Genomic DNA, 22,479 nt, shown 5'->3' with positions numbered 1-22,479 from the left:
TCATCAGTGTAGCTATGCAGTCACAACTCTGAATCAAAAATCAAACAAGCCTGCCTTTTAAGGGAAATCACCGCGATGCAGTAATTCCACCTTTGAGACGCAAAACATCGACATCTCTAGTAAAAGGAGGAAGACCACTAAAAGTCCCAGGTCCAAAGTTTACTGTAATAAAACAATTAGAATAATTGAAATAAAACAATAAACAATATTTTAAATCCAAGACTTTTCGTCGAAAGAAACTACTTTCTGGTTAGATCCTGAATCTCCGTCTTTAACAATTTATAAGCACGGAGACGACGAATATAAAAGAAAGTAGAAAGGACAACGGTCACGTATCTACTCCCTTTTCGTCTAGAAAAAATGCCGAAAGGCAGTTTCGAGTACTCAAAAATGTGAGTAAAGAAGAACAAGGGGGATCGGCAGTCTTTATTTTTATTTGATTCATAGTTGGACGACCATCTACAGATAGCTATTTCTGCATCTCATGCTTCATCAGTGTAGCTATGCAGTCACAACTCTGAATCAAAAATCAACAAGCCTGCCTTTCAAGGGAAATCACCGCGATGCAGTAATTCCACCTTTGAGACGCAAAACAGCGACCTCTCTAGTAAAACTAGGAAGACCACGAAAAGCCCCAGATGCAAAGTTTACTGTAATAAAACAATTAGAATAATTGAAATAAAACAATTAACAATATTTTAAATCCAAGACTTTTCGTCGAAACAAACTGCTTTCTGGTTACATTCTGAATCTCCGGCTTTAACAATTTATAAACACGGAGACAACGAATATAGAAGAAAGCAGAAAGGACAACGGTCACTTATCTACTCCCTTTTCGTCTAGAAAAAATGCCGAAAGGCAGTTTCGAGTACTCAAAAATGTGAGTAAAGAAGAACAAGGGGGATCGGCAGTCTTTGTTTTTATTTGATTCATAGTTGGACTGGACCACCATCTACAGATAGCTATTTCTGCATCTCATGCTTCATCAGTGTAGCTATGCAGTCACAACTCTGAATCAAGAATCAAACAAGCCTGCCTTTTAAGGGAAATCACCGCGATGCAGTAATTCCACCTTTGAGACGCAAAACAGCGACCTCTCTAGTAAAACTAGGAAGACCACGAAAAGCCCCAGATGCAAAGTTTACTGTAATAAAACAATAAGAATAATTGAAATAAAACAATTAACAATATTTTAAATCCAAAACTTTTCGTCGAAACAAACTGCTTTCTGGTTACATTCTGAATCTCCGGCTTTAACAATTTATAAACACGGAGACGACGAATATAGAAGAAAGCAGAAAGGACAACGGTCACTTATCTACTCCCTTTTCGTCTAGAAAAAATGCCGAAAGGCAGTTTCGAGTACTCAAAAATGTGAGTAAAGAAGAACAAGGGGGATCGGCAGTCTTTGTTTTTATTTGATTTATAGTTGGACCACCATCTACAGATAGCTATTTCTGCATCTCATGCTTCATCAGTGTAGCTATGCAGTCACAACTCTGAATCAAGAATCAAACAAGCCTGCCTTTTAAGGGAAATCACCGCGATGCAGTAATTCCACCTTTGAGACGCAAAACAGCGACCTCTCTAGTAAAACTAGGAAGACCACGAAAAGCCCCAGATGCAAAGTTTACTGTAATAAAACAATAAGAATAATTGAAATAAAACAATTAACAATATTTTAAATCCAAGACTTTTCGTCGAAACAAACTGCTTTCTGGTTACATTCTGAATCTCCGGCTTTAACAATTTATAAACACGGAGACGACGAATATAGAAGAAAGCAGAAAGGACAACGGTCACTTATCTACTCCCTTTTCGTCTAGAAAAAATGCCGAAAGGCAGTTTCGAGTACTCAAAAATGTGAGTAAAGAAGAACAAGGGGGATCGGCAGTCTTTGTTTTTATTTGATTTATAGTTGGACCACCATCTACAGATAGCTATTTCTGCATCTCATGCTTCATCAGTGTAGCTATGCAGTCACAACTCTGAATCAAGAATCAAACAAGCCTGCCTTTTAAGGGAAATCACCGCGATGCAGTAATTCCACCTTTGAGACGCAAAACATCGACATCTCTAGTAAAAGGAGGAAGACCACTAAAAGTCCCAGGTCCAAAGTTTACTGTAATAAAACAATTAGAATAATTGAAATAAAACAATAAACAATATTTTAAATCCAAGACTTTTCGTCGAAAGAAACTACTTTCTGGTTAGATCCTGAATCTCCGTCTTTAACAATTTATAAGCACGGAGACGACGAATATAAAAGAAAGTAGAAAGGACAACGGTCACGTATCTACTCCCTTTTCGTCTATAAAAAATGCCGAAAGGCAGTTTCGAGTACTCAAAAATCTGAGTAAAGAAGAACAAGGGGGATCGGCAGTCTTTGTTTTTATTTGAATCATAGTTGGGCCACCATCTACAGATAGCTATTTCTGCATCTCATGCTTCATCAGTGTAGCTATGCAGTCACAACTCTGAATCAAGAATCAAACAAGCCTGCCTTTTAAGGGAAATCACCGCGATGCAGTAATTCCACCTTTGAGACGCAAAACATCGACATCTCTAGTAAAAGGAGGAAGACCACTAAAAGTCCCAGGTCCAAAGTTTACTGTAATAAAACAATTAGAATAATTGAAATAAAACAATAAACAATATTTTAAATCCAAGACTTTTCGTCGAAAGAAACTACTTTCTGGTTAGATCCTGAATCTCCGTCTTTAACAATTTATAAGCACGGAGACGACGAATATAAAAGAAAGTAGAAAGGACAACGGTCACGTATCTACTCCCTTTTCGTCTATAAAAAATGCCGAAAGGCAGTTTCGAGTACTCAAAAATCTGAGTAAAGAAGAACAAGGGGGATCGGCAGTCTTTGTTTTTATTTGAATCATAGTTGGGCCACCATCTACAGATAGCTATTTCTGCATCTCATGCTTCATCAGTGTAGCTATGCAGTCACAACTCTGAATCAAGAATCAACAAGCCTGCCTTTTAAGGGAAATCACCGCGATGCAGTAATTCCACCTTTGAGACGCAAAACAGCGACCTCTCTAGTAAAACTAGGAAGACCACGAAAAGCCCCAGATGCAAAGTTTACTGTAATAAAACAATTAGAATAATTGAAATAAAACAATTAACAATATTTAAATCCAAAACTTTTCGTCGAAACAAACTGCTTTCTGGTTACATTCTGAATCTCCGGCTTTAACAATTTATAAACACGGAGACGACGAATATAGAAGAAAGCAGAAAGGACAACGGTCACTTATCTACTCCCTTTTCGTCTAGAAAAAATGCCGAAAGGCAGTTTCGAGTACTCAAAAATGTGAGTAAAGAAGAACAAGGGGGATCGGCAGTCTTTGTTTTTATTTGATTCATAGTTGGACGACCATCTACAGATAGCTATTTCTGCATCTCATGCTTCATCAGTGAAGCTATGCAGTCACAACTCTGAATCAAGAATCAAACAAGCCTGCCTTTTAAGGGAAATCACCGCGATGCAGTAATTCCACCTTTGAGACGCAAAACAGCGACCTCTCTAGTAAAACTAGGAAGACCACGAAAAGCCCCAGATGCAAAGTTTACTGTAATAAAACAATTAGAATAATTGAAATAAAACAATTAACAATATTTAAATCCAAAACTTTTCGTCGAAACAAACTGCTTTCTGGTTACATTCTGAATCTCCGGCTTTAACAATTTATAAACACGGAGACGACGAATATAGAAGAAAGCAGAAAGGACAACGGTCACTTATCTACTCCCTTTTCGTCTAGAAAAAATGCCGAAAGGCAGTTTCGAGTACTCAAAAATCTGAGTAAAGAAGAACAAGGGGGATCGGCAGTCTTTGTTTTTATTTGATTCATAGTTGGACTGGACCACCATCTACAGATAGCTATTTCTGCATCTCATGCTTCATCAGTGTAGCTATGCAGTCACAACTCTGAATCAAGAATCAACAAGCCTGCCTTTTAAGGGAAATCACCGCGATGCAGTAATTCCACCTTTGAGACGCAAAACAGCGACCTCTCTAGTAAAACTAGGAAGACCACGAAGAGCCCCAGATGCAAAGTTTACTGTAATAAAACAATTAGAATAATTGAAATAAAACAATAAACAATATTTTAAATCCAAGACTTTTCGTCGAAAGAAACTACTTTCTGGTTAGATCCTGAATCTCCGTCTTTAACAATTTATAAGCACGGAGACGACGAATATAAAAGAAAGTAGAGAGGACAACGGTCACGTATCTACTCCCTTTTCGTCTAGAAAAAATGCCGAAAGGCAGTTTCGAGTACTCAAAAATCTGAGTAAAGAAGAACAAGGGGGATCGGCAGTCTTTGTTTTTATTTGATTCATAGTTGGACTGGACCACCATCTACAGATAGCTATTTCTGCATCTCATGCTTCATCAGTGTAGCTATGCAGTCACAACTCTGAATCAAGAATCAACAAGCCTGCCTTTTAAGGGAAATCACCGCGATGCAGTAATTCCACCTTTGAGACGCAAAACAGCGACCTCTCTAGTAAAACTAGGAAGACCACGAAAAGCCCCAGATGCAAAGTTTACTGTAATAAAACAATTAGAATAATTGAAATAAAACAATTAACAATATTTAAATCCAAAACTTTTCGTCGAAACAAACTGCTTTCTGGTTACATTCTGAATCTCCGGCTTTAATAATTTATAAACACGGAGACGACGAATATAGAAGAAAGCAGAAAGGACAACGGTCACTTATCTACTCCCTTTTCGTCTAGAAAAAATGCCGAAAGGCAGTTTCGAGTACTCAAAAATGTGAGTAAAGAAGAACAAGGGGGATCGGCAGTCTTTGTTTTTATTTGATTCATAGTTGGACGACCATCTACAGATAGCTATTTCTGCATCTCATGCTTCATCAGTGTAGCTATGCAGTCACAACTCTGAATCAAGAATCAAACAAGCCTGCCTTTTAAGGGAAATCACCGCGATGCAGTAATTCCACCTTTGAGACGCAAAACAGCGACCTCTCTAGTAAAACTAGGAAGACCACGAAAAGCCCCAGATGCAAAGTTTACTGTAATAAAACAATTAGAATAATTGAAATAAAACAATTAACAATATCTAAATCCAAAACTTTTCGTCGAAACAAACTGCTTTCTGGTTACATTCTGAATCTCCGGCTTTAACAATTTATAAACACGGAGACGACGAATATAGAAGAAAGCAGAAAGGACAACGGTCACTTATCTACTCCCTTTTCGTCTAGAAAAAATGCCGAAAGGCAGTTTCGAGTACTCAAAAATCTGAGTAAAGAAGAACAAGGGGGATCGGCAGTCTTTGTTTTTATTTGATTCATAGTTGGACTGGACCACCATCTACAGATAGCTATTTCTGCATCTCATGCTTCATCAGTGTAGCTATGCAGTCACAACTCTGAATCAAGAATCAACAAGCCTGCCTTTTAAGGGAAATCACCGCGATGCAGTAATTCCACCTTTGAGACGCAAAACAGCGACCTCTCTAGTAAAACTAGGAAGACCACGAAAAGCCCCAGATGCAAAGTTTACTGTAATAAAACAATTAGAATAATTGAAATAAAACAATAAACAATATTTTAAATCCAAGACTTTTCGTCGAAAGAAACTACTTTCTGGTTAGATCCTGAATCTCCGTCTTTAACAATTTATAAGCACGGAGACGACGAATATAAAAGAAAGTAGAAAGGACAACGGTCACGTATCTACTCCCTTTTCGTCTAGAAAAAATGCCGAAAGGCAGTTTCGAGTACTCAAAAATCTGAGTAAAGAAGAACAAGGGGGATCGGCAGTCTTTGTTTTTATTTGATTCATAGTTGGACTGGACCACCATCTACAGATAGCTATTTCTGCATCTCATGCTTCATCAGTGTAGCTATGCAGTCACAACTCTGAATCAAGAATCAACAAGCCTGCCTTTTAAGGGAAATCACCGCGATGCAGTAATTCCACCTTTGAGACGCAAAACAGCGACCTCTCTAGTAAAACTAGGAAGACCACGAAAAGCCCCAGATGCAAAGTTTACTGTAATAAAACAATTAGAATAATTGAAATAAAACAATTAACAATATTTAAATCCAAAACTTTTCGTCGAAACAAACTGCTTTCTGGTTACATTCTGAATCTCCGGCTTTAACAATTTATAAACACGGAGACGACGAATATAGAAGAAAGCAGAAAGGACAACGGTCACTTATCTACTCCCTTTTCGTCTAGAAAAAATGCCGAAAGGCAGTTTCGAGTACTCAAAAATGTGAGTAAAGAAGAACAAGGGGGATCGGCAGTCTTTGTTTTTATTTGATTCATAGTTGGACGACCATCTACAGATAGCTATTTCTGCATCTCATGCTTCATCAGTGTAGCTATGCAGTCACAACTCTGAATCAAGAATCAAACAAGCCTGCCTTTTAAGGGAAATCACCGCGATGCAGTAATTCCACCTTTGAGACGCAAAACAGCGATCTCTCTAGTAAAACTAGGAAGACCACGAAAAGCCCCAGATGCAAAGTTTACTGTAATAAAACAATTAGAATAATTGAAATAAAACAATTAACAATATTTAAATCCAAAACTTTTCGTCGAAACAAACTGCTTTCTGGTTACATTCTGAATCTCCGGCTTTAACAATTTATAAACACGGAGACGACGAATATAGAAGAAAGCAGAAAGGACAACGGTCACTCATCTGCTCCCTTTTCGTCTAGAAAAAATGCCGAAAGGCAGTTTCGAGTACTCAAAAATCTGAGTAAAGAAGAACAAGGGGGATCGGCAGTCTTTGTTTTTATTTGATTCATAGTTGGACCACCATCTACAGATAGCTATTTCTGCATCTCATGCTTCATCAGTGTAGCTGTGCAGTCACAACTCTGAATCAAAAATCAACAAGCCTGCCTTTTAAGGGAAATCACCGCGATGCAGTAATTCCACCTTTGAAACGCAAAACAGCGACATCTCTAGTAAAACGAAGAAGACCACGAAAAGCCCCAGATGCAAAGTTTACTGTAATAAAACAATTAAAATAATTGAAATAAAACAATAAACAATATTTTAAATCCAAGTCTTTTCGTCGAAAGAAACTGCTTTCTGGTTACATTCTGAATCTCCGGCTTTAACAATTTATAAGCGCGGAGACGGCGAATATAGAAGAAAGCAGAAAGGACAACGGTCACGTATCTACTCTCTTTTCGTCTACGAAAAGAGCCGAAAGACAGTTTCGAGTAGTCAAAAATCTGAGTAAAGATGAACAAAGGGGAACGGCAGTTTTTGTTTTTATTTGATTCAGAGTTGGACTCTATTCAGAGTTGATATGATTTTTGATTTTTCACCAGGACGGTGTTTCACAGCATTATGCTTTACTTTTTCATCAATATTTAGACCAAAATTTTCCACGGCATTTGATCCAGATTTGTCTCTCCTGGATTTTTTTGTGGGAACACCTAAAAAACTAAAACGACTCAACAAAGACTTGTTCACGAGTGAACATTGTGAACATTGAAAATAATATCAAACAAAGATACGGAACTACGGGTTTCAAAAAAATAAAAAAACCCTTTTTCCTAAAAATGTGTTCGTATTAAAAACCTGTTATGAGGAGGTCATTCAGTCAACAGAGTCAAAGGCAAAAGTAAGAAAATTCGAAATAATACCAAGAATAAAAAAGCTACCTATTGACGAAATAAAAAATCGAATGAAAGCAAAAAACGGTGGTGGCCCGAATAGAAAACGGTCCTTGATGTGGACCGTTTGTGAGATATTTGACGAGGAAAGATTGATAAAAATATTTTATTGAGGAAGGAAGAAGAAAACTGTGTAGATCATGCAATTCACAGAATAATAACATCAGAAGAGCGATGAATAATTTACTAATACGAGAAGAGGATGCCTTGGGTAGAGGAGGTTGGTGAAGGATGAGATGAAATTCAGCAAGATGGAGTTAATAGAATTTCTATACATATAAACCAACTACTGTATTATTTTTAGGTGCTATATACATAGATAGGTAACGGAAGAAATCTACGGAGAATAATGCTTGCAAGCAAATACTATTTTGCGTCATGTAAATACATGAAAAGTAGCAACTTAAGCCATAAAACAAAAATGAGAATATACGAGATCATTATACTGCCAGTGCTGATATATGGTTCAGGAACATGAACTATATCCCATGTCCAAGAGAAATTAAAACATCTTGCTCATATTTGAACGAGGAATTCCTAGAGCAGCGGTTCTCAATCTGTGGTACATGTACCACTGGTGGTACATATCATTATTTGCGATGGTACACACAACGCAAAAACAGCCAAAACACTTGACTCAAAAAGATTGAAAACCACTGCCCTAGAAGAATATTCGGTGGCATCTGTGAATACAGTATTTACTACAACTACGATCTTTACCGCAAATACAAACAGATATCTTGTGGAAAAGACATAATATCTCTCAAAAAGATTGGAAGACTAAGATGGGCAAGATGATCACAGCAGAAAAACACTCCTAGACTATTCTTCTCGCAGCCAGTGGGAAGTAGACAAAAGGTAAGCGAAAACTTAGATGAAAGGATCGCATAGATGATGATGCTAGAAAAATAAGTAAATCAAACTGGCAACGGTTGGCAAAGGCTAAAGCTGACTGACGAAATAACCTTGGAAAGATCAAGGCTCTACTGTAGGACTGTAGTACCAATGCTGATAATGATATGGTAAAACAAATCTTAGTGTGAGTGATACTCTAAGTATTATTTGTTAGTATATGCAGTGGTCGTCATTGGTAGGATGATCCAGCCTTCGAAATTACAAGAGGCTGAGGTGAAAACTCTATAACTATAGGTATACTAAACCGATTGTTTATCGTTTTACGCCTTTCAGTTCCTAATCGCGACTCCTTTCTATTGTGGCAGTCTTCTCCTCTTAAATAATTTATTTCCTACATCGCCTTGGAGATGCTCTTTATCCTTGTGGTTGCTGATCTTTCTCGTTTTTGTTTTTTGCGGGGTCCATTGTCCATTCTAACACTGAAAACTCTTTATCGTAAAAACTCTTTGATAATAGCAATTACAAATGTATGTATTTAGCTACATAATATCCCCATCATAATTATGTGCTAATTTTCTGAAAAATATAACCACCTTCTGACAGCATTAATTCCGCAAAGGAATGTCCCTACTCTGTGAACTGTGTAATATTCAGTTATTTAAATAGTTGACTCTAAGACAGCTTAAAACATAATTTACTATTACTAACTTGAGCACAATACAAACAAATGAACAATGGAAAGTAATCAGACGTGAAAATCCTGTTAAACCGACGCGCGACGCTACAAACGTATTTTATGGACTAGAAGAAATAGAACGAGCGAGAAAACTATCTCTAAAAGGTCTCTAGTTAAAACAAACTCATAAAATTCAAATTTAAACTCTAAACCGGCTGGGTTAATGAGTTCTTTCTCATTTTATAAATGGAGTTGGGGTTTTGAAACTTTCAGGACTGTTCAAATGTAATTTACTTAAACTAGTTTTTGTTTCGCAAAAAAGTAGATTTATGATAATATAAACTAACGGAGATACAGGATGATTGATACTGAGAAAATATTCAGAAATTAGAAATTATCGAAGTATCATACACTCAATAAGTTTCGGATTCAAGAAATAAAGCATTTTTAGCCCTTTTTCGATAGTATTCATTTAGTAATAGAGTGAGAAACTGATTATACCGTTTTCTCTAATGGTTAGCTTAGAATACGCAAATTTTCAGTAATAACATCCATCTTCTTCTTCATAAAGTGCAAAGTACTAAAATCGAAAATTATTCTCTGTCTTCAGCTTTTCAAAATATATCCCTGACCATTGTCGGATGTTTGTTAGCGACGATAGTCTTTTCATTCCTACTCCTCTCTGCCCCTTGATATTTTCTTTCACTATTAGTTGTAGATAGTAGATAACCTCCGCGGAGGTGTTTCGTAGAGCAGTCAACAAAACAATGATAGCCTTGATGATCGCCAACGTCCGGACCGAATAAGGCACTGAAGAAGAAGAAGATTAGTTGAGTATATTGGCACTGATTACTTCTCAGTATGTGGCCTAATATCATCAACAATTATTACAAATCGTTTCCCTAGCAGCATTGTTTTAAAATCTGCAAACAGTAGAAGAACCACGAGTTACATATACATATAATAGCTCTGTCACATGTTAATCAAAGAACACTATTTTGTAGTTACATGATATAGTGTTTAGGTGGGATTAAGCCACAATTAATTGCAATGGTACATAACTACATTATACATTTTGTTTTGACATTTCGATTTTTAATTGGAAAATCGTTTTCAAAAAACTTTGCGATCAAATTTTGTTGATTTTAATCCATAAATATTGCTTATAATGGTAGGGGAGCAAAGTATGCTAAATGTGCAGTCACTCGAGCGTTATGGGGACCTATTGGGTTGTAATTATTAGGTCCTAAAACCAAAAATAGTTAAGTAAAATTTTTCATTTTAGTAAGGACTTTACATTTTTTAATTTAATTTTTCATTTACAACAATGGTTTTTTCCGATTATAGCGCCATCTATCCACAATTCGAAATAATGTCTCGAATAAAAGTTGCTTATTTTTATGTAAAGAATGCAAATCTGCAATAAAAATTTGGGGGTCCCGTTTAAGATTTTAAAGTAACCCCCCACCCCACCACCGTGGGGTGTCGAGTTTGGTGCCATTCGATAGATTTTTCAAAAAATTTGAATAAGTGTATTTTTAAGTTTTTCGATCTGATGTTCATTTCGCGAAATATCGCGGGATTCGTATTTGAAATATTAAATTTACCCCCCACCCCTCTCCGTGGGAAGTCGTGTTTGGTATCATTCGATAGATTTTTGAAACATATTGAGCACATATTTTTGAGTTTTTTGATTTGTCATTCATTTCGCGAAATATTCGCTTTTTTCTCAAATTTCGCTCAAATCTTCAGATGTTTGAAATATACACTCAGAGTATAATACGAGTATATACAGGGCGAATCACCACTAACGGGACGGAAGATTATAGCGAAATGGTAAAAGATTTGAAAAACATTTTAAATTAATAGTTTGTAAGTTGATAAAAGCTACATTTTAAAATTATTTTGAAATATACAGGGTGTCCCAATAAATGGCGGCGTATCAAAGTTATATTTTTTTATGGAATACCCTGTATTTGATTGCATTTTTTAATTGTCAGCAAAAAATCAGGTATAGTTTCATAAGGCTTCCCTATACCTATGTACAGAGTGTTCTGAGTTATGTTGACTTTTCTTAAAATGAAAAGTTTTAAAAGAAGACTTATTCTCAAGTTATTTAAGAAATTATAAAAACTTTACTTTTACATCTAAATAGTTTTGTCTACAGGGTGTTCACAATGTATAGTTTCATTAGTGGCGTATTCATTGTGTCCTATGATGCGTATTTTAAATGGAACACCATGTATATTAATAAATAATTATACTTAACCAATTTACCTCTTTTGAATGGTATATGGATGTTCTGGTTGGCAACGTTGCTTGGCTAGATAAACAAGTTCGGAAATTTACTGTGAATAAATCGCGAAAATTCTTAAAACTGAGGTGAAAATAAAATTTAAACACCACACCAATTCGTATCTAAGGACAACAGCGAAGTGTAAAATCAAAATTCGGAGTGAAACAAACATTTTTAAGTAAATAAAACCTGCAGAGCCAGTGCTGGTCAAAAAAACAAGGTTAGCTATAAATAAACAAAACAATCAATTATTGCATTCCATAAGAAGGTAACTGCTAAACAATTTTTGGCGGTGTTGCCAAATCTGAAAAAAGCACTGAGAAATAGGGAAGAAAGAAATAAATACCCTTTTAAATAGGCCAGTCTAAGAAGGGCAAAAATCTCCGCGAGGTTGAATCGGATTTTTGCACTTACCGCAGACAGCCAAATTATACGTGTGTAAAAAATATATTTAGTATATCAAATTGTAACAATCAAATAGTAACAATCGAATAGTAACAACATAGAAGAATTCATAAAAGATTTGCGAGAAAAATTGGACAGAATGGAAACAAGGGATACGAGGATAGAGCAAAAATTGGATGGAATCCAAGAAGAGCTTAAAGAATTAAGAAATCAAAACCAGGAGCTGAAAAGAGAAAATATGCTACTAAAGCAAGAAATGAGTGAAATAAGAGCAGAAAATAAACAAATGAAAGCTGAAATTAAAGAAGTGCGAGAAGAAATGGAAACGCTAAGCAAACTAAAATTTAAGGAGGCAGTGCCAAAAAGACTAAGCGACCTAGAGGATAGAACGGAAAGAGAGGAGAAAAAGAAAATTGAGAAAAACGTAATAGTCAGGGGAATTAAAATAGGAGAAGAAAATGTAAAAGAAGATCTAGAAAATTTACTAAAAATAAAACTCAACGTTGAAGCTAAAATAGAACAAACAGAGATAATTAGACCAAGAAATTCACAGCCGTTCATAATAGCAAAATTGGAAAATATACAAGATAAAAAGAAAATAATGGAACAAAAGAAAATCCTCAAAGGTACAAAAATATTTATCGACGAACAAAGAACCTATGAAGAACGAAGAATACACAGGCAAGTAAAGAAAAGAGCAGAGGTGGAAAAGGAAGCAGGGAAGAAAGTGAAGATGGGCTTCAAAAAATTATGGATAGACGATCAACTTTGGGAATGAAATAACATAATAAAAGACTTAAAGCTGAAGTGTACTGGAAACAACAGAGAAAATCCAAAAAATTGAAAGAATCAAACCGAAGGATAGTGGAAACAGACCCGGCTAAGGAAATGGATAATGATAATAATAAAACAATGTACAAGAAAAAGAGGAATACAATTAACATGAATAAAAGAGCTAAACCCATTAAAATTGGATCATGGAATATCCAGACAATGCTAAAAGTAGGGAAAATGCAGGAAATTGCTTTAGAAATGGAAAAATACGAACTAGAAATACTAGCACTACAGGAGATACGATGGAAAAATGAAGGAACAGTTAAGAAGAAAAACTTTACTATGTATTACTCAGGAGAAGACAAACAGGGGAACAATGGAACAGCTTTTATGGTGAGCAAAAGAATGAGAGAAAAAGTTATACATTTCAAAGCTATTAATGGAAGAATCTCCTACATCAGAATCGAAAATAAACAAGCCAATATATCTTTAGTTAACTGCTACGCACCTACCGAGGAAGCAGACCAACAAGATAAAATGGAATTCTATGAACTTTTAGAAGAAACCTGCGAAAATATTCCTAGGAACGATATCTTAATAATACTGGGAGATTTTAACGCGCAAGTGGGAAAAGAGAGCTACAACCAAAATGTAGCAGGTAAAGAAACGATCCACAATGTCACAAACGATAACGGGGCAAAACTTTGCAATCTGGCAGCAGCAACAAATACCTACATCGTCAGTACGAAATTTATTCATAAAAGGGAACACAAGACAACCTGGATGTTACCAGGGAGATCAGATGGCAACCAAATAGATCATGTTTTTATTTCGAAAAAATGGACAAAGATAATACAAGATGTGAGATCCTTTAGAGGAGCAAACGCGGACACTGACCACATACTCTTAATAGCCAAAATGAAGATGAAAATCATCAAAGCCAATAATAAAGTAGGAAAAAGAAGGAAGTGGAACTTAACCAAATTAAAAGTGCAACAAACAAAACAAGAGTATTCAGAGGAATTAGTACAAAAACTAAAGAGGTACAATAGCACGAACGTAGAAGAGGAATGGAAAAATATAAAAATGAGCATCATAGAGGCTGCGGAGCAAACCATAGGACCTCAAGAAAATAAAAAAACTAAAGAATGGTTTGACGAAGAATGTCGATACCAAAGTCAACTGAAAACGCTGGCACGAAACAAATGGCTTGAAAATAGCGGACAAGAGGAAAGAGAACAATACCAGAAAGAAAAGAGAGAAGCGGCCAAACTTTATAAAAGAAAGAAAGAGACATGGATCTCAGATCAGATGCAAGAGATTGAAACAAATAATAGAGACAACAAAAAATTGTTTGAATATATAAAACAACAATATAATGGTAACAAAGTGACCAGCAAAATAAGCAAAAAAGATTGGGAAAATCACTTTAAAGATATAAATACAAGCAACCAAGCAATCGACACAGAAGAAGAAGATATAACAGATAACCGAGATGAAGAAGAAGATGCACCTACCTACCAAGAATTTATAGAAGTAGTAAAACAACTAAAATCTGACAAAACTCCAGGACCAGATGAGATTAACAATGAACTTATTGCAAATGGAGGAGATGACCTTCTAAACCGTATATATAAATTAATGGTCAGTATATGGGAAAAGGAATACATGCCTGAAGAATGGAAGAAAGGACTCATTATACCAGTTTTTAAAAAAGGAGACCCAACGCTTTGCAGCAATTATAGAGCAATTACGCTATTAAATACAACATATAAGATCATGACAACAATTATAAGGAATCGGCTAACCAGATACACAGAAAAAAACTTAGGACCATATCAACAGGGATTTAGAAAAGGGAGATCAACAATTGATGCAATCCACGTTTTAACGCAAACAATCGAAAAAAGTTACGAACATGGCATAGAATTGCACATATTGTTTATTGATTTCCAGCAGGCTTTCGACAGCATCTACAGAAAACAGCTATTAAAAGAAATGAAAAATATGAATATACCTGCAAAATTAATAAGATTGACCAGAATGACAATGATAGACACAACAGCAAAGGTCAAAACAGTGGATGGTGAAACGAAGAATATCAACATAGAACACGGGGTAAGACAAGGTGACAGCCTATCGACAACGCTCTTTAATATAGCCTTAGAGGGAGTAATTAGAAACACAGGACTAACAAAAAAGACAATAATCCAAAGTTCTACACAAATAATAGGGTATGCAGACGACCTAGGGTTGATAGCCCGTGACAAGAGAAGTCTAGAAGATGCACTGCTAACATTGACAAGAGAGGCAAAAATCAGGGGGTTAATAATTAATCAGAAAAAAAACAAAATACCAAATAAGTACGAGAAATCAAGACCAAGTAAATAGAATAAAAGAGATAAGAATAAGTGATAATGTATTCCAAAGGGTTGACTGCTTTAAATACTTAGGAGTGATAGTAGATGGTCAAAACAGAAGAAGCATAGAGATAAATGAAAGAGTTAAAGCAGGGAATAGGGCATTCTGGAAATACCACAAGTTACTTAAAGATAAAAACCTAAGCAAGGAAACAAAGACAAAGATATATAGAGCGGCAATTAGACCAGTCATCACTTATGGAGCAGAAGCAATGTGCCTTACAAAAAAAGATGAAGAAAAACTGAGAATAATAGAAAGAAAAATTATTAGAAGAATACATGGCCCAATCAAAACAGATCAAGGAGAAATACGAATTCTGATGAATCACGAAATAAGAAATCTAATGGAAGGAGAAGATATAGTGAGATTCATTAAAGCACAAAGGTTAAAATGGTTTGGCCACATCCAACGAAGAGAAGCAGATGCACTAATTAGGCAGATAACAAATTGGACGCCAGTAATAAACAGACCTAGAGGAAGACCGAAAATAAGATGGGAAGACCAACTGCGAGAGGATATATCCAATATGGAAATTACAGGCTGGAGAGAAAAAATACAGAATAGGAAAGAATGGAAACAGATTACAGAAAAAGCAAAAAAACACGAAAATCTATAAAGGATAATGAAGAGGAATTATGCGGACCAATCCACCGCATGAAATGGATTAAAAGAGCTCATGAACCTGAGCGACCTATACTCTATACCAGAGTGACCGGTCTATATATATATATATATATATATATATATATATATATATATATATATATATATATATATATATATATATATATATATATATATATATGGATGATCTATACCTAGGTCTCATAGTTTTTGTGTAATTTACAATTATTTAAATTCTCACTCTGTAAATCGATTTTAAAACAAAAGATGGAGTTAATTAATGTCATTGTATGACATTGTCATTTTATGACAATACGGTCTGGTAAGTATCTTATAATTAATGCATTCCATGATTGATTATTACACATTTATTTACAGGGTGTTCAAAATTTACAGTTTCATTATTAGATTATTCAATGTAGCATAATATGATGGGTATTTTATTAGAACACCATGTATATTAATCAAAGATTGTACTAAACACAGGTTCCTGGGTTAGCAAGTGCAGCATTTACACGTGACCCGTCAAAATAGCCCGGTCAAAACAGCCCCGTCAAAAAAGCCCCGTCAAAATAGCCCGAACACAAATTAGCCTCGACAAAATAGCCCGCCAACAAAATAGCCCCGACAAAATAGATCGCACACAAAATAGCCCCAGTCAAAACAGCCCCGGCTAAAATAGCCCCGGGCAAAACAGCCTCTCATAAACAATTACATAATTATTTATACAAGGTGTCCAAAAACTTTTTTTAATTTAAATTATTTGACGAAAAGGAAGAATGCATTTAATTTATTTAATTTAAAATGTATTTTACTGTTGCCCGAAAACAGAAAAAAATGTTTATATCATAAATAAACATTGATTTTCGTTTAACCTAAATGTTCAAACTTCCAAGAGGCAGGGAAGACAGGACTCAAGTTCTCTGAAAAGACTATTTTTATTTAATGTGGTTAAGATAAACATCTGAACAGAGGATAATTACCATTTCCCAAAAAATGTATTTTTAAGGAATTATTTCATGATGAATTCTGAAGGGAGCTTTTTGGTCGGGGCTATTTTGTCGGGGCTATTTTGTCGGCGGGCTATTATTTCGCGGCTATTTTGTCTGCAGGCTATTTTGTTGGAGCTATTTTGTGTGCGGGATATTATGTCGGGGCTATTTTGTCGGAGCTTTTTTGACGGGGCTATTTTGACGGGGTACCGCATTTACAATATTTTTAATATAACCTTATTTAAAAAAATTCATCTTGTTCAATCCTGGTGACCTTGGCCAAATATATAGACCGAATCTATCTATCCATTTATTTCTAAATTTTATGTTAAGGTTGTTCTTAACATCACGTCAAAAATAAGCAGGAGGTCCGTCCAATTGGAGCCACATGTTTGTTCGCACGCTAAGTGGAAGGTTTTAAGAAGGATTCAAAAAACTTGTTTTAAGAAATTTAAAAAAGTTGCTCCATTCAGATTTTCGTCAAAAAAATATGGGTCGATAACGTACTGGCTCAGAATACTGCCCCAAATATTAACACTTCATCGATGTTGGCGATCAACAGTAAAATGTTTGTTTACTGTATCATAATAAAATGAAAACTATGTCTAATAACTAGACGATTATTATTAAAAGTAGGTAGATTCGTCTGCACACAATACATTCTTAAAAAAATCTGGATCTTCTCCAAATTCTAAAGTCTATAAACGAAAAGTTAAACGTTCCTGTTCTGTCTAATGCTGGTGTAGTTGAGTTTTATACGGATGATAGTGATTTTTCTTATGTATTCTACATACACTTGTTTGACTGATCTCCAATTGACTCGACATTTTTCACGTAGGTACTAGTATTTGGGTTTTCCGTAACAGAAAGCAGGACATCAAGTTCGTTGACGTCACCAAAAATAAATGGTTTATTTTTATTTAACTTTTCCTACCTATGCAACATTACCAGCAGCACGGAATATATCGAGAAATTTCTCAAAAACGTCCTTTTTTGGGTGTCTTCTATCAGGATACTTTTAAGCGTGAACTTTAGAGGCTAAGAGAAAATTTTAAAAATATTCCCCAATGCAAAGTAGCATGTCTACTATTTGATAGATAGTGTGATTTATTCATTTTTAGGAACAATTAAATTTGAATGTAATTGGCTCTTCCAAAGCCATTTTTAAGTAAAAAAAAATTGAATATCATACACGGATGTTTATAGTTTTGATAATTACCAGACCGTACTGTCACAAACTGACAATGTCATACAATGACATTAATAATCTTTTGTTTTAAAATCGATTTACAGATTAAGAATTTAAATAATTTTAAATTACGCAAAAACTATGGCACCTAGGTATAGGACATTCATATACCATTAGAAAGAGGTACATTTGGTTAGTATAATTATATATTAATATACATGGTGTTCCATTTAAAATAAGCATCATATGATACATTGAATACTCCAATAATGAAACTGTAAATTTTGAACACCCTGTAGACAAATGTGTAATAATTAATCATGGAATACATTCAACCAATATCCAACTATTTAGATGTATAAGTAATGTTTTTATAATTTCTTAAATAACTTGAGAATAAGCCTTCTTTTAAAACTTTACATTTTAAGAAAAGTCAACATAACTCAGAACACTCTGTACATAGGTATAGGAAAGCCTTATGAAACTATACCTTATTTTTTGCGGACAATTAAAAATGCAATAAAATACAGGGTGTTCTATAAGAAAAAATATAGCTTTGATACGCCGCCATTTATGGGGACACCCTGTATATTTCAAAATAATTTTAAAATGTAGCTTTTATCAACTTACAAACTACTCAATTTAATTTTTTTTCAAATCTTTTACCGTTTCGCCGTAATCTTCCGTCCCGTTAGTGGTGACTCACCCTGTATATAGAATATATAAGTCAGAGCCAATATATGGTAGAGGTACATTTTCAGAGTACAAGGTTTCTCCCCATGTAATAATCTGACGCGCTCGAGTAACTGCAAAACTTCCCGCTTGGGATCCCCTACCATAACGGGCAGTAGACAAAAATAGGCTTCAGCCGGTTTATACCTTGTACATGAAAGTTCTGGGAGCTGTTGTAGCCTCGGATGATTTAAAATTCTGTCCTTTCTGTGCTTCTACTTTTAGTCTAGTAAAATAAAATTACACTACATGTAAATCAAAATGTAAATTCGTACAGGTTGAATCAAATTTTATATCAAAGTTTAGGTGGGTACAAACGATATTTTCAATAAAGTATCCTAATCATACAAGGGGATCATTGTTTAAATAATTAAAAAGGGGTCATTTTTGCAAAAAACTTACTTTTTTAACTGCTGAGGTCATTCAATTACTAATGAAGATATATAGGATTGTTTTCTACAAAGTTGAAGGGTAAATTTTTAACATAAGACTTACAAAATTAAATTTGACCCCCTATTTATTTAAATAATTATACATAAAACTTTAAAAACAAATTTGCAAAAAATTATTTTTAGCGTTTTAAATAAGGACTATAAAATATCTCATTTTACAGGAGAAGTTGCGCTATGTTATCAGTATTAATAAAAAAAAATTGGTCCAAAAATATTTAATATTTTTTGAGATATTGAATTTGATTATTAAATGTTACTCTATTTTCAATTGCAAAAACGCGGTTGTTGCCAAAGAAGTATTCACCTGTATTAAATCTTATTATTTTTGTTTTTTTGTATATTTTTGATAAATGTATTGATCAATTCAAATTTCAATTAAACTTCCCTTTACAATGGCATTTGAAAATTATTCAAATTTGTTTATAATTTTTTTTTAATAACGTCGCGGGGATTAAACATTTTGAAATACCGTTTCGATAATTGGATTCCTGGGAATTTTTCACTAATTAACAAATTTATTTTTTGTCTTTTTTCTCTTCTTTTTTTTTTCTTGGAGTTATAGGTATTACTACGGGCTCTTTTAGGATTAAGTTTCATTAAGAATGTCGAATCTCTAAGTTGTAGATTCTAGACCTAAAAAAAAAGATTGGTCTAAAATCACTTAAATAAAATGTTGCTACTTACTGAGTTACAGGGTGTTTTATTTAAAAATTTAAAAATTATTTTTACCAAGTACTTTCAAACTATTTGACGTATCCTTATCATACTTGGCAGAAAGTGTGGGTACTATAGAGTCTACTAAATTGTGATAAACAAAAGTTTCTAGCTACTACCAGAGGCATACGACAGGGGATAGTTAATGGTTGACCCTTTTCAAATTCTACGCCACTGAGGGAATTACTATTTTAGCAAAATTTTTCGATTCTCTAATACTTTCTATGTAAATAATATACTCTTTACTGGTAACGATTAAGTCATTAGTTTTCGAGATATTGGACGTTAAAAATGAAACGGCATAGTTATTTTGATTCATTCATTCATTCATTTTAAACTTCCAATATCTCTCAAGCTGATGACTTTATCGATACCAATAAAGTTATTTACATACAAAGTATTGGAAAATCGAAAAATTTCGCTAAAATAGTAATTCACTCGGTGGCGTAAAATTTGGGAAGGGTCAATCATTCACTATTCCCTGTCGTACGCCTCTGGCACTAGCTAGAAACATTTATTAATCACAATTTAGTAGGGTGTATAATAGCTACACTTTCTGTCAAGTATGATAAGGATACGTCAAATAGTTTTAAAGTACTTGGTAGAAATAATTTTTAAATTTTTAAATAAAACACCCTGTAACTCAGTAAGCAGCAACATTTTATTTAAGAGATTTTAGTTAAATCTTAATATTTTTAGGTCTAGAATCTACAACTCAGAGATTCGACATTCTTAATAAAATTTAACCCTAAAAGGGCCCGTAGTAATATAAATCCAAGAAAAAAAAAGAAGAAGGAAAAACGACAAAAAAATTTTGTTAATTAGTAAAAAATTCCCAGGAACCCAATTATCGAAACGGCATTTCAAAATACTTAATCCCCGCGACGTTATTAAAAAAAGAAATTATAAACAAATTTGAATAATTTTCAAATGCCATTTTAGGGGGGAGTTTAATTGAAATTTGAATTTATCAATACATTTATCGAAAATATACATAAAAATAAAAATAATGAAATCTTAAGCAGGTGAATATTTCTTTGGCAACAGCCGCGTTTTTACAATTGAAAATATAGTAACATTTAAAAAACAAATTCAATATCTCAAAAAATATTAAATATTTTTTGACCAATATACTTTTTCTTAATACTGGTAACATAGCGCAACTTAGTCTGTAAAAAAGATATTTTATAGTGCTTATTTAAAACGCTAAAAATATTTTTTTGCAAATCTGTTTTTAAAGTTTTATATACAATTATTTAAATAAATAGGGGGTCAAATTTAATTTAGTAAGTCTTACGTGAAAGATTTTCTGTTTAACTTTGCAGAAAAAATCCCACAGACCTTCATCGCTAAGTGGATTGCCTCAGCAGTTAAAAAAGTCTTTTTTTTGCAAAAATTACCGCTTTTTAATTATTTAAACACTGATCCCCTTGTATGATTTGGATACTTTCTTGAAAATATCTTTTGTACCCACCTAAACTTTGATATAAAATTTGTTTTAACCTGTACGAATTTACATTTTGATTTTTTTTTATTTTATTAGGCTATTTGTCTTATAGTTGATTATGAATTTTTTCATTTCGTGTATGAACTGTGTTGCTCATTGCTCACATATCTTACAGTTTAAGTTAATACAACTTAAAATAAAACTAAAGTATAATCGAAAAAATTAAATACTATCAAATAATATGTTAAGTCCATATAAACATGAATTAAAATATAAAATATAAAACTTTTATATTGTGTTTAATAAGTGGTTGACAAAAGCTAATGCTATATCGTTGCACTCCATTAAGTCTGCATAACCAGAGCATATTATTTTGTTTAGATCTTCCGACACCTGTACGGATCGGAGTACATTCATGTTTTCCATTTTTGCCAGACAAGTTGTGCACCTGGCAGGAATAAGTACTTCTGACGTATTTATGATGTTCCTGTTTGCTGCTCTTCCCACATTGTGGATTTTATGGCTTTTACGTTGTGGGATAATTGGTCGACTATGTAAATTAATAATCTTCTGGATTTAAGTCATTGATGTACCTACAGGAATATGGCCGAATAGGGGATGGCACGGCGTTAGTAATTTATCTGTTTGGTATGTTCCGCCATGTTGTGTGTTTTTCTTTTTATAACTATGGTAGCGATGATTGATAATGACTAAAGGTGTTTCAGTCCTGTTGGCCTTAGGCAGCTGGTAAAATCAGTCGGCATGTCTTGTTTATTACACAGCCCATTTAAAAAAAAATAAGGGGTTTTGAATATTTTTAAGGATATACCCTTGTAGATCTTACATAAAACATGATAGACATAAATTGCAATCTACTTGTTTTATACTGCTACGTATGTTTTCTTTTTTAGTGAGGATGACAATCTACTGCACAAAGGTTTGAAAGAAACTAGTAAAAAGGAAGAAGCAATACAACGCAGGAAAGAAATTTTAGCTCAGGTATTAATCTTTCATTTTATTTTGTTTAATGTTCGTCATCATTGAAGTATATCTATGTATATACAGTGAGGACGTTTAGGTTGGAATAGATTCATGTTCTCAAGAATGGACGACTTTAGAAAGAAATCCCGAAATAGGTCGATTTTTATTTTTACATTACTTTTTTGGCATATTATATATCGCACCTCCGCTCAAAGAGTTTTCAA

The 22,479-nt window shown here is 34.1% G+C and overlaps 1 protein-coding gene across 1 annotated transcript in view; it reads left to right on the top strand.

The window, feature by feature from the left end:
• The window catches only part of LOC114329741 (facilitated trehalose transporter Tret1), a 194,658-nt gene that overhangs the window by 15,461 nt on the left and 156,718 nt on the right, over nt 1–22,479 (top strand). Inside the window, exon 2 of the mRNA XM_050643836.1 lies at nt 22,186–22,273. Within this exon, the coding sequence (XP_050499793.1) occupies nt 22,186–22,273 (88 nt within the window). The remainder of the gene's footprint in view (nt 1–22,185; nt 22,274–22,479) is intronic.

The sequence above is a fragment of the Diabrotica virgifera genome, chromosome 2 (genome assembly GCF_917563875.1).
Source record: "Diabrotica virgifera virgifera chromosome 2, PGI_DIABVI_V3a".
NCBI lineage: Eukaryota > Metazoa > Arthropoda > Insecta > Coleoptera > Chrysomelidae > Diabrotica > Diabrotica virgifera.
This window is presented reverse-complemented; position numbering and strand designations above follow the sequence as displayed.